This window comes from Seriola aureovittata, chromosome 22 (assembly GCF_021018895.1).
Source record: "Seriola aureovittata isolate HTS-2021-v1 ecotype China chromosome 22, ASM2101889v1, whole genome shotgun sequence".
NCBI classification, from domain to species: Eukaryota; Metazoa; Chordata; class Actinopteri; order Carangiformes; family Carangidae; genus Seriola; species Seriola aureovittata.
The window spans coordinates 5901483-5919155 of record NC_079385.1 but is presented as its reverse complement, the minus strand read 5'-3'; the positions used below and the strand labels follow the sequence as shown (position 1 = coordinate 5919155).

The 17673-nt window shown below is 41.1% G+C and overlaps 2 protein-coding genes across 3 annotated transcripts in view; one reads left to right on the top strand and one right to left on the bottom strand.

Annotated features, from left to right (window-relative positions):
• cog5 (component of oligomeric golgi complex 5) overlaps nt 1–17673 on the top strand; it is a 53496-nt gene that overhangs the window by 2481 nt on the left and 33342 nt on the right. The window contains exons 4-6 of the mRNA XM_056367501.1: nt 27–81; nt 610–679; nt 3418–3538. Coding sequence (XP_056223476.1) covers nt 27–81; nt 610–679; nt 3418–3538 — 246 coding nt within the window. The remainder of the gene's footprint in view (nt 1–26; nt 82–609; nt 680–3417; nt 3539–17673) is intronic.
• LOC130163359 (G-protein coupled receptor 22-like) lies at nt 8596–17333 on the bottom strand. Of its 2 annotated transcripts, none has more exons than XM_056367504.1 (5): nt 16965–17333; nt 14160–15074; nt 12305–12396; nt 11889–12035; nt 8596–10257 (listed from the first exon to the last, which is right to left on the bottom strand). In XM_056367504.1, exons 3-5 carry the CDS (start codon nt 12389–12391, stop codon nt 9214–9216), a joined length of 1278 nt encoding a protein of 425 aa, XP_056223479.1. In that variant the 5' UTR covers nt 12392–12396; nt 14160–15074; nt 16965–17333; the 3' UTR covers nt 8596–9213. The 2 variants fall into 2 exon arrangements, with proteins under 2 accessions (XP_056223479.1, XP_056223478.1); XM_056367503.1 differs by having other exon boundaries at nt 12305–12449; nt 16965–17318.

Genomic DNA, 17673 nt, shown 5'->3' with positions numbered 1-17673 from the left:
AAAGAATTTGTTGTTGTTGTTTTCAGGGGTCCTTCAGATGATGCAGACAAGGATCAGTGCTTTGCAGGCAGCTGTTGACAGGTATATATATTTCCTATGGCTTTAACCAGATTAGATTTTTTCTTTTTTTCTTTTTCTTATTGATATTTTTGATATTTTGGCATTTTCAACCAGCATATAGTTTGGTTTCAAATTGTCATTTTTGTCTTATTTTCTTAACCACGCAGAAAACTAAGAGAGACAAACAAACAAACAAACAAACCCTCACAAAACCAGACTCTACAACATCAGTCATGTGTTTGAAAATGACGAAACCCAAATTCACAATGACAGTGATTCATACAAGTACAAAGTAGTTCCCTGAATGGGAGAGACAAAAAAAACAACAAACAAACACGACTAAAACAAAAACTACACAAAATAAAATGGCAACCAAAAAGAAAATGGCCATGAACAGCCAGTATTACAATCAGAAGGCCCTACACATACTGACCAGCGGTATAGCCCACACTGTTCAATGAGTTGTTCATATTGTGCACCGGGCAGGACACAGAGATCAGTCCTTCCAGATTATCAGTTTAGTCCTTATGGATATTGTGTTCTTCCCAGGATAAGGACGAAGATCGTTGACCCATACAACAAGATTGTGGCCAGGATTACTCAGCTTGCCAGACTGCAGGTAAGTCTCCACCACACGCTTGATGATGATTGTATTATATTAACCTCTCTGTTCCAGTGTGTGAATCAGTCACTTTCTCATTTGAAAAGGCGAAAGAGAAAGAGATAGAAGGAAGACACTGACAGTTCTTTGATGGCAGTTTTACCAAAGAACATTATTTTACACCAAACCCACAGAGAAACACTGTGTAGGAGAGAGGTTCAGCATTTTTTGTCTATATGTAGGCAAGACATTTGTTGTGTGCTGAACTGCTGTGCGTGGATGACCAAACAAGCAAGCACATGTTCTCAGTGAGGGCTGCAGTTCTCCTGTTTGTGTAGCTGGGGGAAATCATGATTAAATATTGATGATACAGCGGCTGTAAAAAGGTCAGTGTGATTCTGAGGTCTCTCTCCTGGACTAATGGATCTGTGTCAGTCTGATTTTTGTGTGTGTGTCTTGGTGATCTCAGTCTCTGGAACTAAGCCTTCAGTATAAGCAGGATACGACTCAAGCAGCAGTCGATCAGTCACTGGAGAATCTGTCATGTTCTCCCTTGTCAACAGCACAATATTTTCCTCTGTCTGCCTGAGATAATAAAAATGCACCTACACATTCTGGAGATGTCTGCACATCAGGACTCTCCTTAAAAAAAAATCCAATTGAAATGAATAAGAATAAACATGTATTTTGTTTGGATTAATTTAAATACAGCCCACGAAACGTAATTGTAAACTTAATTGTTTTTGGTTTGAGAGCTCTGAATCACCATGCACATCCCTGATTAGTTTATTGATTTACAATGAAACAAAATGGCAATTCAGTCTGATTACCAGGCTGCTAACATTTTTTGCTGTGGTAATTTTATTGTAGTGGGGGTGGTATTTGACAAAGTCATCAAACAGTCTTTTCCCACTATGGCGTTGAATCCTTAATGCTGCCACAAATGATTTGGTGTCATAATTATCTGTTCAGCTGGGCTTATAGTTTTTTTTCCCCAACACTTTGCATGGCTTGCTAGTGTTAAATGAATGGTAACAAAAAGAACAACAGTACCCTGAATTGCTGAGGGCAACTATTACAATAGATCGGTGATTATTACAAATCAAATATTTATTTTATTATATTTGTTAAAGAGAGCCACCAAGAGCTCAAGGCATATAATTATCTAATTCTCTCCATTGCATTATAATTCTTCTTACCCTAACCTCAACCCAATATTCCACCTTACCTCAAGCAGAGTTTTCCTGTAATTTTTAGTCTTAAACCCACCCTTAGCCCAACATCACTCCTCTCTGCGATACCTGATTGTAACCTAATCGAAAACTTTACCAGCGCTACAGGAAACACACGGGGAAATGCGATGGGACTGGCAAAAACCCGACTTTCACGCAACACCAGGGAGAACATGTGTGTCCAGCCACATGCTTACATTATTTGCAGACACCAGTGTTGGTTGGCTCGCCATTTCATTCTAGACTTGGCAACTATTTGATAGATGGCTGTGAAGTTTTGTATACGCATTCATATCCCCCTGATGATGAGCCGTAACAAGTGAAGTGATTCCCAGAGTTTTCATCTAGCGCTAACATCAGGTCAACATTTCATTTTGTCCTTTGGTTTATGAAGCTAGGAAAATAAAGACTGTCAGATTAGCATCAGCTGTACATTGTCATAGTGATTAGTAAATGTTATCATGGTAACATGCTAAACTAAGATGGTGAACGTGGTAAACATCAGCATGTTAGAGTTGTCATATTCAGCATTTTAACATTTAGTTCAAATTAGCAGTGCAACATCACAGAGCTGCTGTAGACTGTTAGTCTTATGTTTTTACACAGACAGATACACACTATTAGATGCAGATGGCAGCCCGTCAGTCCTCAGCTACACCTCTGCTCCCCCACCACCTCCTCCTCCTCCTCCTCCTCTAAGCTCCTAACACTATACTGAACATCTTCCTCCTCTTAGGCATTTAAACAGTACAATGCTGTCATTCTCTATCAGTGTCAATTTTACATCAACCTCCTTTTGTCTTTTTCGTCTGCGTTACACTGTTCCTTCTCAGTTTACTTTGTTATTATCCATCTTCTTTAAATAACTCTTTCCTAGCTGTTAATGATTTCATGTACAAGCTGCTTCCTTAGAGAAATAATATTGTGATTATGGCTTCAAGTATCGCATCAGAGTAAACAATGCCCTCAAGACCGTTGTCTTTCTCTCCTTTTTTGTGGAAGTGTTTTACTCCCAGCACATACTTGCACATAGTGAAGAAGCAGCAGTAGCTCCATGGTTACCATAAGAGTTGGCATAGTAACCATAAAGCATAATGTTTTTTTCTCACGTGGCTTGGAAAGCAGAGTTGCATCCACTACAGATTCTTTGTCTGAAAGTACCACATCTGTAATAATACTATGAGTACCGTGTGTGTCATCTTACAGAAGGCTATGACATTAACTTCTGAAGGCTTTTGTCTTCTACTTTTATCAGTAAGCAGTTATGACACCATTTTGACTTTATTTTATTTTAAGACGTATTGTAAGTTTTTTTTTTTTTTACTAGATGAGGAAAAGAGTTCTGCAGGTCACACTCTGCTGATGACATTTGGGAAGATGAAGATCGAACTGTCTGGTTGAGAAAAAGGGAATCTTTGAATTAGTTGAGGTGAACCAAACTCAGCGTTAGTGGCAGCGTGAACCTGGATGCTTTGGTATACTTAGCACACCACCTGACATCCTCTCTCTCTCTTGCTCCTCAAGGTGGCCTGTGACCTGCTACGGAGGATCATTCGTATCTTGTACCTGAGCAAGAGGCTCCAGGGTCAGCTCCAGGGGGGCAGCAGAGAGATCACCAAGGCTGCTCAGAGCCTCAATGAACTAGGTAAGGACATCCATGTTTACTAATGTCTAATCCACAGTCCACATCTGTTTCTACAAAAACGTCAACTTCTGCTTTAGTGCACTTTTCACACCAGTGCACATCCTCCCAGAACACCTTCGACACGGTGTTTTAAATGACTTGCGTTAGGTTACTAATATTGCATTATTATCTAACACAGAAACACACATTTTACTGTTACGTTTTAGCAAAATAAATTCAAAACAGATTAAATAAACATACTAAGCCAAATTTACTGGGTTAGGGTCTTTGTTCTCTTGCATTATATATCTCCTTGTCACAGTTCGGGGCTGTATAAGGTGTCATCTTCTTTGGAGCTGACATAGGAAATAACTAAGGTCTTGTCACTGTTCTTTTGTGAAGAGATGATTTGTTCTGTGTGGACACAAGGCAAGACATTTGGCAGCAATAAATATATCTGGAGCAGTGGTAGGCTGCACTAAAGTCAACAGTGCGGATGTGTTTTGGTGTATATGATCCCAGGAGGGTCAGAGGAGATCATAGAGTAGCTTCAGTGACGACAGGGCTGTTGACCTCTAAACTAGAGCATGGCGCCTGCTGTGTCAGCTGTAGGGGTGCGAGGCATGATGCTCTGGAATGGCTCCGCAGATTAAAACACTATCCAGAACTTCAACAACATTCAAGCATAAACATACACAAAGACCAGGAGAGTCACACTTACACTCATAAGGGAGTGCTTTTCTATACTGACACTACATGCACATACATGCTTTTTTTTTCATTCACCTCCATCATGTCATGTTTGTTTGCCTCTACAACAGTTGGCCCGAATTTTACCATGAAAGCCTACAAAGCCCTTCCGCAGCCAGACCAGGTTCTTTGTATCTATTACTTGTTAGGTACACAGATATTTTAAATATGTGTATAACTACATAAATACTACATACAATATCAGGTGCATAGGCATTGCTTGTTTGTGTTTCTAAATATCACCTTAAATCTGATTTTATTAGAATATCTTCCTAATGACTGTTGGCAGCCGGTCTTTAACACACTGTCATGTTAGCAATGGGCTTTGTTGCTATTTTATCATTTCAATTGATTTATTTATTCATTTACTCTTATTTTTCTCTCTGTCTGGTTTAATTCACTGTGTTAAAAATATTTGCATATGATTCTTAACAGGGTAAAAAATCCTGTTATTTTTATGGCCTATCTGTTGTTGTCTTTCCCCTGGAAAGCACTTTGACAACTGAACACACTACACAGACACATTGCAATTTGATGACTATTCTTTATTTTGGCTGTCAGTGTTGTATTTTAGATCATTTACAATCCCTCCTGTGAAACTCATCGCCTGTTAGAACTAATAAAATCTAAATTTGAGCTTGGAAAAATCGTACTTAATCCTAATTGCCCACAGAGCACCTTGAGAATCTTAGAATAGTACAAAGTGAAGATGGGTAGTTGCTTACTGCTTTACCAGCTTGCCATCATTTAAGTTTCATCATGCGCACCATTGCACACTAAATGCTCAGAACTAAGTGGAGAGAGGCACAGGAGCACGCAATGTGCAGACCCATGTGTTAACATTTCACTGCACGGTCAGCACGCTACAGCTCATAAGTGCACTTTAACTAATAAAAGAAGCAGAGTAATTTATTTAAGCTCACACATGAACACTGAATAAAGAACAGTTCACCTCAGAATGAAAGTGCAGGTAGTCACACATATGGATCAAAGCTGTTAGAAGTGTGAAGGACAACTAAACACACAGTGGGGTTGCCTATATGTATCCAAACTCATAGTGCTGAATCTTAATAGATCTAATGGTTCACAATTTCCTGACATTACATCATGGCCCGCAGTCACAGCGCAACATGATCAAATCTAGTGTTTTAGCTCTGGTTTGTTTCTTCACTTCCTGAGTAACATATCTAGAGTAGGTGTCTTTGCATCTTCACGGTTTCCACTGGCTGACGGTGCGCCAGGAATGAAACACCTTGTGTGAGCTTGTGAGCTGGGTGCTGCAGTCCACTCACTGTCTAATGTTCCACCCCAGCATGGAAATACATCACATCAAGAAAGTAATGACAGCATTTCACGGGACCTTAAAGGCTGAAATCATACCTGTAAAATGAGGCACAACAGCGTCACCCAGTTTGACCCCATTAATTTTCTCCTAGCTGTCCATCATAAACTTGGTTTCATAGTTAGAATTGTGTGTCTAACAGTGGTTGGAAAAGTTCAGAGAACCGTGTGACCTTCTGGTGTCAGCAGAGGAAAAGTGATATTGATGCATCACATGTCTCCGCAACCAGTTATCCATGTGCCATACCCTTGCACCCTTAGTTATCTCAAGGCATTAAGTGTGACAGAGGGGGTTCACAAGGACAAGTGTTTTCAGCAGCCTGTGACCACTTCTCATACCTCACACACAGACACACACACAAACCCCATTGGTTGCAAAGAGCTTTTATATGGGGTCGGTGTCCTTGGTGCTCTCCAGCACAGCAACAAACGCTTGACGGTGATACAGTGTCGGCTCCTGCTAGCTGCCGTGCCAGTCGGTTGTTGCCCAACGATTCCAACAATTTCTCAAGTGGGTTCTGCTGCTTTGTGTTTTGTTATCGTTCATACTGTGGAGTCCTGGAATCACTTCATTGGGGTTTAAAGAGGGTCGCCAAGGGAGTAGTTTGTTGATCTTAATTCTGAAGAATTGTTTAATTAAGTTTAATTGCTAAAATTCAGTCTTTTTCCCCGAGGTTACCACAATGGAAGAAAATTTTAATTAAATACAATGTATGGACACAACATAGCTGAAATAGACTTAATTATGTCCACATACTTATGTAGTTTTGGTCTGGGATTGTTAGCCATGCTAGTGGCATGGCTTTATGGATGTTTGCCAGTCGGCCGACCAGACTGAAATATCCCTACTGGATGAATTGTCATGTCATGACGTTTATTGTCTCCAGAGGATGGATCCAAATTCTGCTGTGGTAATTCCCTGACTTTTCCTCCACCATGAGGTTGACGTGTGGTTTTGAGTGATACATGTCAATGATTTCTAATATCAAATGTATATGTATGTTTACAGTATTTATCAGTTGCTCTTCTTATCTACAATATATTCCTTATATAGTCAGAGACTTTAAAAGGCACCCATATTGGGATTTCTGTTTATACTAATGCTTATACTGTGTCCTTCCCTACATTTGCTTTATATAAAGGGTGTAAGGATAAATGAGCTGAGTTGACATGGATGTTTGAGTGCCTCATAAACTTTATATACGATATGTCTCTTAAGATTCAGTCATACAGGTCATAGTTATTCAAGAAAAGTTGAATCAAGGACAACTGGACTTGGTTGTAGATATGTGAGCGTTTCATCATCCAAGAGGCTTCTTCAGTTCTGACTGACTGGTGAGGTTACCATGGTATTTAACCTCGGTGGGGTCGTTACCATGGCCATTGATGTCACTTAGTTCGTTAGTGCTCCTGGTTGTTGCAACATTGGAGTTGTTCACCAGTCACCTGAGGCCAAGTTTAAACAACAGTCACATGAGTAAATGGTTGTTAAATCTCCTGGGAAGGAATGAAAGGACAGCATTGTACATTGGGTATAAGTGGTGTCTTAGACCTCCTTCTCTGTTGAGGGATGGATTTTACTTTAGATGGCCTCCTTCACTCCTCTTTCAAATCACCTGTCTTCTCTATTTAAAGTATGTACATGGTGAACAGGAGTTCCTCTTTCACTATGTTACAGGTTCGATCTTGATGACCGTTTAATTCTCCTCCGTTGCACGATAACTCCCATCTGACTGATGAAAAAAGTGGGGAGGGGCTCAGTGTTTCAGGTTGATGCTTCAGCTCCCTCAGGTTTTGTGTGTCTTAATATTGTTGCGCAATTTCAGTGTTTCAAGCTTAAGCTGTGTTGACCTGGGGCTGGTTTCACAAAGAAGACTTTGACCATGTCTTAGATATAACAAATAGTCAGACTTCAGATAGAAGTCTGAATTCATCCATTGCACAAAGCACTTTAGCTCTTGACTATCTTAAGATGGACTGTGGTACAATGAATTGGGGGTAAATTAAGACTTTTTTCAAAATAATTGACCGGGCACCAAATCCAACTCTGTTTACCCCAGAAGAAAAGTTTTGTCTTCTGGAAGAATTAAACAGTTTCTAGCACGTTTTACTTGAAGACTGAAACAATAAAAAGAAAAATCTGATTTGGGAAAAGAAAATCTCTGTGGTCTCCTAAAACTCTTTCCCTTCTCTTTGCTCCCTCCATAACAATGTTGGCAAACCACAAGTTATGAGCCATGTTTTCCTGTTTTTTGTTGTTGGGTGCTGCTGCTCAGCGCAGATCTTCTTCACTGGTTCAGTTGGTCTCTCATCATCACTTGCGTCCGAGTTGGGACCTCTCGTTGGCTCTCCCTCTCCACCAGCCTCCTCCTCTCTCTCTACTCGTTTTGTAATTTAAAACAATCACCTATAATGCTTCATGTTTGGAACACGGTAACAGCTAAATGGATTGTTTTGCATGACTAATGATAATGAGAGTACAGGTAAATAGAGACCGGGAAAAAGTACTGTTCTGACTGTGGAGGACGGGGCACCATAACAGCCTAATGATCATCATGCACGCACACGAATGCGACTACCTGAAACTTTGGCATCCTCAGCGTTTTCTGTCTGTACCTTCATTTGAACTTATCAAAATGGACTTTTAAATAGCAGCTCACCTTAAAATAGCACAAGGTGTAGTTGTTTAATGTCTTGTGAATTTGGTTTCAAAGAAGTAAATTGCATTGGCGGAAGAAACAGAGTGTTCATTCGTCCTTCTCTCCCTTTCCTTCAGTATAATTTATATCATTTTGTTGCAAACACACAAACAGATCGCACAACAGATTTCTTCACTACATGACAGAACAGACATGCGACCTCTGAGGAATAGTGAAGTAGAAACTAAGTCCGCCATGTCCGTTTTTGATCTTCACTGGTCGTGATGTGTTCTGCCCCTGTATCCAGTTCCACGTGAAGAAGCAGGAGAGCCGAGGGATACTGACACATACTGTGCCTTTGGTTGTTTATTACAAATGGTGACCAACAATATCAAGGTATTCCATGACTGTACATAGACATTTGTCTCCTATTACGCTAACCAGAGAACAACACGCACTGCTGCTTAGATACAGAGTTATGACTGAATTGTCCTTGATAGCACGCCACGACATTCCACAATAAATAGCAATAAATTACCCTTTTCGTGTGCCTGTGATACCTATTTTGAGACATTTTTGCACTGAAGAAAAAATCAGCTGTAAATGCAATCCTTGACTTCATACATTCAGCTGCTGGTAGTTTCCCTTTTAACACGTTATGTTTATATTCAGGAAACCCCTCGCCTTTATTCGTGTAGTCCTCAGGGAACACATCATCTTTTCTGAAGTCATCATTTTAGTGTTCATTTAGTAGGCTGCCAAAGATGCATCAGTTTAGCTTGTTTAGACTCAGTCTTTCTTTTCAAATACTTTACACCTCTCTATTTGCATAAACAATTGTTGTTTTCTCCCTCAAACAACATTTTTCTCAGTTTTTCTGCTATAGTCTGTTACTTTCTCTTAGGAGTGTAACCAATTCCCATTTACACTTACATATTTGACATATTTACATTTGAGTTAAACTCATTACTCCGCATCCTGTGAGCATAGACATTTTTGTCTGGCCTCTGTGTCCTCGAAGGTGACCTTCTTGTTTCTCCTGGGGTCAATCCACGAGTTATGGATGACCACATTATTTGGTGTGGGGTCAGCTTCGACTACAGACACCACCCTCTTCTTCATCTTGCTCTTCAAAACCTTTTGGAACTTCTGTCGAGTGAAGGCGTAGAGGAGTGGGTGAAAGATGGTGGTTCCATAGGCCATAACAAGGAAGCCCAGGCGCAGGCGGACAGTCAAATCACTGGGCCCAGTGCTGAGGATGATGGTGTTGAGCACAGTTATTGGAGTCCAGCAAAGCAGGAAAGTGGAGATGATGAGAAGAGACATCCTGAAGACTCGTTTCTGTCTCTCCCGTCTTTCCCGATGACGCTTTACGGCTCTTCTCAGAGCAATAATGACGGACACGGAAGCCCGCATGCCCAACGGTGCATTCCCACCTGCCCTGACTCCTGTGCTGCTCTGTGAAGCGTCAGTCGACTCCGCTTGTGTCGCAGTGCTCAGAGAGATGGTGTTTTTACTCTTCTGCTTCTTTTTAGGTAGGTTGTGCTGAAAGCGTGTTCCAATGCGAATATTGAGGGCCTGAAGGATCTTGTAGTACGTCACCAGCATTACCACGGCTGTGAAAAAGAATATAGGGATCTGTGCTAGCAGGTGATAGTACAGACCCGGCTCCGTGTAGTACTCATTCGTATGAGCCACTGCAGTCTGGTTCACAAGGTCTGAACCAGAGTTGATGAAGAAGCCTACTTCCATGAAGGGAACAAGGAAACTGAAAAAGGATAAAGCCCAAATAGATCCCAGCAGAGCGACAGCTCGGCTCATTGTCAACACACGGTTCGCTGGCCGCACTGAGATGTCATAGCGGTCCACAGTGATGGCCAGCACGTTAGCAGCAGTAGCTACGCTTGCAAAAGAGACGCAGGCCTCATGGAAACAACTTATCATGGCTGTGTCTGCCTCCAGAGGAAGTAGCACCACCACGGCTGTTAGCGGGATGCAGCATACACAAACCTGGAAACAGACAGGAACTCAGGTCACATCCCAAGTCATTTTTTTTTTTTACAGCAAACTTATTTGTTTTATTTAGCTTTCTCCCCCAGAATGAACTATCCATTAAAAGCTCACGTCGCAAATGGTTTTCTAGTACAACATGATCATCTGTGATGTGAAAACTGGAGATTTTCACACAGTAACAGAAATCAAATGTGTGTGTCTTGGTAGTAGTTTGGTAATAAACTTCCTAGAGCCCTATGGAGTGGCTCTTATGTATGACTCCTGACAGTGCTATCAGGTGGTGATCACACTGGATGACTCTAGAGGAAGCGAGTGTGGTTGGTTGAGCAATACAAGTAAGAAGAAAAGAATAAGCTCGACAGAGGGTCAACATGCCAAAAAAGAAAGTCACAAATAGCAGAGCAAGACAAGATTAAGCCGCGGTCCAACAACAACCCAGCAGAAAGAAACCAAACAGCAGCTGAGTTTCAGAACAGACTCAGAGATGGCATCTGCTTCTCTTGACCGGTAAATTAACTTCTAACACTTCTCTGCTTTGGTTACTGGGTTGAAGTGGCAGTTTGTGTGGGAATTTTTCTGACCATGTTGTTTGTGGCTGTGATTCAGTATCTTAATGTTAGCACAGTGAATGCTACAAAGTAAGCTAACATCGGAGTTTGTATTCAGTGGAAGCAAACGTAACACAGAGTTACTAAAACTACCTCATGGTTGAGCACGGCCAGGTTTATTTTAGTCATAACTATGACTAACGCCAACTACATTTACTGCCAGACACATCCCAATTGCTCTCCCCTCATTCATCTGCCCCTTTGATGAATTACGTAAATTAATCAGTACCGCTGCTTGTTAGCTCATTGTCTCATTAGTGTACAACCTGATGTAATCAACAGGGCCCAGTTTCAGACTACCAGCCTCCACACTGTATTTATAACTTAGTGCAGTCATCAACAGAGCTAAACTGCATACGTTAAGTACCAGATATTGGCAAGAAGTTGTAACTTTGAATGTTATCAACCGAGCTAAGATATATGCTAGCAGCCATCAGGCTGTGTTTTCTGTGGTGTGTGGAGATGTGGATCGTAATGTTAGTGAAAAATATATTCACTTGTTTGAGGGAAGTCACTCAGCAAGTGCAAAGCTAAGCCAACTCCTAGCAGCTACAGTTTAGCATACAACTACTGTGCGTTCAGATGTTTTTGGTCATGGTAATCAGATTAGCTGTATGCTAACTTGACATGTATTGGCAGCATGACTGCTGGTTACCTTTGCCAAAGGAGATTGTGTTTTCACCTGTGTCTGTTTGTTGATTTGTTTGTCAACAGGATTATGCAGAAAGTAGTGAACCGATTTTCACTAAACTTCACTAAACAGGAATTCAGGAAATAATGTTTGGATCTTGATGTAAAAAATCAGACATATTTATGGTGAGAAATATGAGTTTTTACAATTTGGTGGAGATCCAGATATTAATAATAGTGACATGATCAATGAGATGACAGAATGCAGCAGCGTACTTATCACCTGTGTCCACAGAGGGTGCTGTTCCCGGCTGGTCAGAAAAAGTTGCACAGTCTCTCTTTAAATCCCTGTTTGCTAAAAGGTAACTGATAATAGAGATAAGGACTCACCAACACATCCACCACATGCAGGTTCATGGTGATGATGTTGGAAACGGAGCTGATGAGGTTCTGTTTCATGCAGTAGAGGACTAGCACAGTGAGGTTTGAGCTCAGACCCAAAACTATCTCCAAAAGGAGGAAGCTCGTCAGAGAAACCTAGCAACATAAAGAACAGGGAAAGAAATAACATGGAAGATTTAGTTATATTTTAACTTAGGGATTTCTCTAACAAGTTATTATACAATATGTATTTTAAGTTTCTAACATTTAAATTTCCAACTCATTAATTACCTAGACAATTACCAGTTTCCTAAAAAAAAAAAGGATATCTACTGGAACTGTGGATTCACTTGCTTGCAAGCAAATATCATGCCTCACTGAGTTGACTGAAAAAGCAAGATGTGTGTATGAAGCTTTGGCACTACCTGGAAGCTGATGGGGTAGACGGCCTCAGAGGACGTCATGTCAAGGTCGTAGGAGTCAGCAGTGTCGAGCACCGTCATGTTGCTCATGGTGGCTGCAGAGATCAGCATGGGAGATGTGTGCATTATCCTGATGGGAGGAAGATGCCTGGAGAGCAGTTTGCACAAAACAGTCTTTGTTTAAAAGTGAACCATTGCACATCAATTTCTACCAGGTCTTTTTTTTTTCGACCAAAGATTATTTAAACTGTCAGCAGATCAGTGAGCCTTTTGCTTTTTGCAGTGAATGTTCGGGTTGTGGTTATGGTTAGGGTTGCAAGAGTTAATGAGCTGTTGACAGGATGGCAGTCACCTCTCTTCATATTGCTGCTCCAGAATAATTTAGTATATTTTCTTTTTTTTAAACTTTGATTTCTGCTACACTTTGTATTGAATAATATGTTGAGCTACACTTCGTCATCACACATGTCTAAATCAACAGAAAAAGAACTTTTCAGCTGGTCGGTTATACAAAATTAGTCCCATCTTTGCATTGACTTGCAGCTAGGGAGGGATGAAATATGTTTTGCTTTTGAGGGATAATTTTAATACCTGTCAACTGGAAAAAATTACATCATTATATCAATGGGATTGTAGGTCTTAAGGGTGACTTCTTCTGAAAGCTGAAGTACAATTTTGGAAACACAGTGTTGTTGTAGATACAGTTTGAGTCAGACTTGATGGTTTAAAGGAAGAATGTTCCTGTGATAAGATTACCTTGTCTAAAAACATTAATGTGTTTTTTTTTTTCGGGATGCTAACTTATTTTTTAACTTGTGTTGAAATACGCAAGGGGCAAGACTCACGAAAAGTAGACCCTTTGTATTTTTTACTTGGTGGTAATTTGTTTTCATCAGGAATATAGGAGCCTAATTGCGTAACAAGACTTGTGACTGAAGAGGTCATTTCCAGGAGGAACCTTAAAATGAAGCTGGTGCAGATGAATCATGCGGTAGCAGCTTAGTGTGTAGATTATGGTTAATAACATAACGAAGTGGAATTGAAGGGGTCAATCATTGCACACACTTGTAGGTCATTTGAAAGAGTGCTACTTCATTGTAGAATCAGAATCCTGCTCCCATTATTGATTCTAGTGTATATATATTCCCTATTTCTTTCATGCATATATATGTGTGTGTGTGTGTGTGTGTGATGTCAGTATTGGTAGCGAGTACCATACTGATTTACAATTACTGTTAGGGCACACTGGTTTTAATACCAGAAAAGTTATGTAATTGCCAAAAAAACAGACATGCCCAGGGTGCTTTAACCAAAGTACAGTTGAACAGTGTTGAACAGCTTCTGAAGTCCCCTCCTCCCGCACCCTTACCCACATCAGAACCCCATATCAAACAAATTAAAAAAAAATTCTGAAACGGATAATCTGACAAACGCCTCATTCATGCACAGCTGGCCAGGTGTGTGGAGATGAGAAAGAAAACTGGATGTGAACTTGTCTCTTAAGTTCTGACTTTGGTTACTCTTTATGTGTATAGCAGAGTCAGACACTATGTATCGCAACAGACTTTTTGCCCTCATTTGTGGTCAGACGACACATCATGCAAGCTAGTTGGTTTCTAGTATAGTGATGACTGAAGTTAGAGGGACAGGGGTTCATCTTGTCATTACTGCCTCGGAAACCTTGCAGGAGGACAAGTTTAAAGAAAACAAGAGAACCATTTGAGAGCCCTGGTTTGCTTGCTGAGCCTAAACAAACCCAATGCAAGAATACTAGAATATGTGGTTCATGGATCTTCATTCCCCCACGGTGTGGACTAAAGAACGCTGAGTACAGTTGTGATATCAGGTTTAAACTCACCACTCCCTCCCAGCAGTGTCCTCTCCAGCTCAGCAGCTATCGAAGTGGCCACAAGGAACTTGCTGGAGCGCGTCACAACATCCCGCCATGTTTTGACTTGACAAGATCAGTCTTCAGTTGAACTTGATTTGCACCATTCTTTCTGTGAACACACTGGAGTTTGACAGACAGTGAGAAGTCTTCAGTGAGCTTTCGCTTTGGGGATACTGGTTCCACTCAGGCGAAGGGAGGCGAAGTCTGTTTGTGAGACACAGAGAGCAATGCGCCCGCCCCTCAATGGGGGGCATGTGGTTTGCAACATCAGTGCGGCGCCCTAAGATCAATGCTTTCTTTCATGCAAAGCTCTGTCTCGTCATTGTCTGTTGTGCTTGAACTGTTGCCTCCAGTGTCATCCCCGCCTGAAAATGATGCCAGTGCCAGAACGATCCACTCTCCACTTCTCAGGTATTTCACACTATTCACACTCTTCTCTTTATCTCTCTGGAGATGGCGCACAATCCCTATATGGTCCAAAGCACCTTATGTGAGACCACGTCAGGTTTGTGATTTCATTTTCCAAAGAACAGTGAAGGGAGAAAGTGGAGATTACAGAATGGAGGGAAGGTTCCAAGAGAAAGAGAAAACCAGCTGGACTTGACCCAGTTAAACCCTACACATGTCTGTGTTCCAGGGAGGTGGGGGGGGTGGGGTGGTGGTGGCGGCCTTGGGGCAGAGACTCATTTAGAGTCATTTAGAGAAGATCATCCAAAGAGAGCGATCCCTCAACTGTTGGACATCCACAGCCTTCTTACTCCATTCTTGACAGACTGCGAGAGAGCGATTAACAGATGCAGAGAATTACGCCGTGTCCATTTGTCATCATCATCGTCATCCCCTTCCCTTGTGCTCTTCTTCCATCACATTCCGTCTTTGATTCTGCAGAGGTGAAGGATGGAAGATCTCAGTAAAACAGTTTATAAAAAAAAAAAAAAGAAGAAAAAAAAGAAAAAGAAACGTGTCACACTGAAATCAGATCGTTTCTCTCTGGTCTGCATGATGCATCATGTGTTTGCCACCTAATGTCAACTAATTTATCATCCCCTGGCAGATAGCGTGCTCTTTCTGTGCTAATTGGACGCCTGTCTCCGCGAGTGTTTGCGCTCATGTTGGTGTGTGTGCTGAATGTGTGTTTAATCAGTTTTGATGCCTTGGCTTTTGTCTTTGATGATTCTCATCATGTGTTGTTCAGCAAATGAGTGCTGAAAACTGTGAACTGGATCTCTGCAGTCTGTCTGAATGTATGAAATGATACACAGACTGACTGTCGGACCACACACACCATCTCAGCAAGTCAGTTCGCCACCTAATTTGAGAAGACTTTGGGCATGAAAATTTGGATTTAGATAAGAAAAATTTGCCAATTTCAGGCTATTTTTATTCAGACAGTGTGGTCTTTTAAAGCTGGTTGTTTTTAGACGATATTCAACATTGGAGGAAAGAGAGTTTTGCAGAAAATCATGATTATATTTCTCAAAATAAAGTATCAAAAATGCTTTATAATCAAGGAAGGAATTACAATTTCTATTTATAGTACATATTTTGATATCGATGATGAAAGTGCCTTTAGAAATGGTCCGCACATTTGTGTTTGCACATTTGTTTGTGGTCTTGCATTATAATTTCTAAAAGAAACACACAACTATACACCATTTTTCCAACCACTTACAGTGGTTCCAGTATCCTCTGTTATTCAAAGCAGGTGACACATTTTCCACACCAAATGAACAGTAGCTTCACAAAGGAAGATGCACTGCTGACAGACGTGGGCATACCCTAACCTCAACCACGCGAAGCTTGTACCCAAACCCAACCACCCAATCACATCCAATCTGACGCAACACCTACCACTGTCAACACGCCTACCAATTTCTGGCGAAACGCCCAGGATATAGGGCTGTGTTGGGCTGCATTTATGTAAAGTATACCTCTAAAGGGATACTTAGGTCTGAACAGGGTGTCAGATCATTGAGGGAAATAATTAGTCAATGAATCCATTAATTAAAAAGAGAAAATTAATTTAATAATTCTCATCATTTGTCATTTATTAAGCAAAAAGGCCAAGCATTCAGTAATTTCAGTTTCTTAAATATGATCAGTTGCCCCACTTCTCTGTTTTGTATCATGAGATATTGAATATGTCAAATAGATGCTTTCCAGTATTTTTTGGTGTTTTATACTCTTGATCAGTTAAATTGGAAAAAATAATCAGCAATAGTGAAAATAATTGTTGGGTTCTTGCTCTAACATTGAGTCCAAAACCTATAGCTCTGTTGCAGTTTATAGTATCTATAGTATCTTCTTGTTAACTGCACAACATGAGCAAAATTGCTTCTTTGTTTAAACTTAACTTAATGTTTAATGGCTTAATGCAGCTTTTGTCACACTCATCTGTATTTTTGGTTCCATGAAAATATCTGTCCTCTAGACGACCTCGCGCTAAGGACAAATTCAAACTAGCTCCCAATCTTCAGTCCGACTAGTTTCGCGTCGTATGAGCTTCACTTCAACTGGAGAGCTGGACTCCTTGGAAAGCAGTGAAGTCGGCTCAGCTAGTGACAGCCTCTCATTTAGTCTAATTATTCTCCACTCAAAATAATCACTGCTTGAAAATCGTGACTCGCAGGCTCAACAACATGTCAGCATGCTGTGTGTGTTTATCTAGAGCTGAATGTGTTGATTTTACCTCCGTGCAACACATTCATTTTGCCTTGCTGTCAGCACAGCAACAACACTGTTAGTATACGATTGAGGCGTGCGTTAGTTTACCTCTAGACAAAGAGCGTTCCTCTGTGATCGCTGGGTCAGCCGGAGTTCTTTCCTTCCATGTAGGGCTTTGTAATCTCAATCCCCAAAGGTAGCGTGGTCCACAGGTGATAAGCCTGAGTGGCTGAGGTTTGGCTCAGCCGTCCATCATTCAAGGATCTTGCGCCACACTGTTCAGTCCTTTTAGGATGGAAATCTGACTGGTAGAGAGCACACACAGCCACAGAGCCTGGAGAGAGCGAGGGAGATATTGACACTGCTGCTCTGCCTCCCCCTCTCTTCTCTCTGCTGTGCTTCTTTTTCTGTCAGTCTGTCTCTGTCCTGCTTCCTGCCTCTCTCTGTATCTGCCTCCAGTAGCCCTCCTACTCATCCATCGCTCCCTCCCCCTCCTTCTCCCCTCTCTGAAACTGTCTTCTCCTTCTCTTTTTTTGCCTCTTACACCTCTGTGCTTGACTAATTGGACTCATAAACCAGATTTAACACTTGGTTCATAATTTTTCCACATTTCAAATCATTTTCAGCCTTTCCTTTGACATCTTTCTGTCTTTTAGGCTGCCAGTAATCTTTTCCAACATGCAGGGACAACAGATCTTTTTGTCTCCTGAGTTCTGTTTTTTTTCCCTTTTCCTCTGAACCATCTCTCCATAAGTTTGTTTGCCCTCATTAAAGAGCCCAGGTGGGAAACGGTGGCCATGACAATACTAATGGAAGC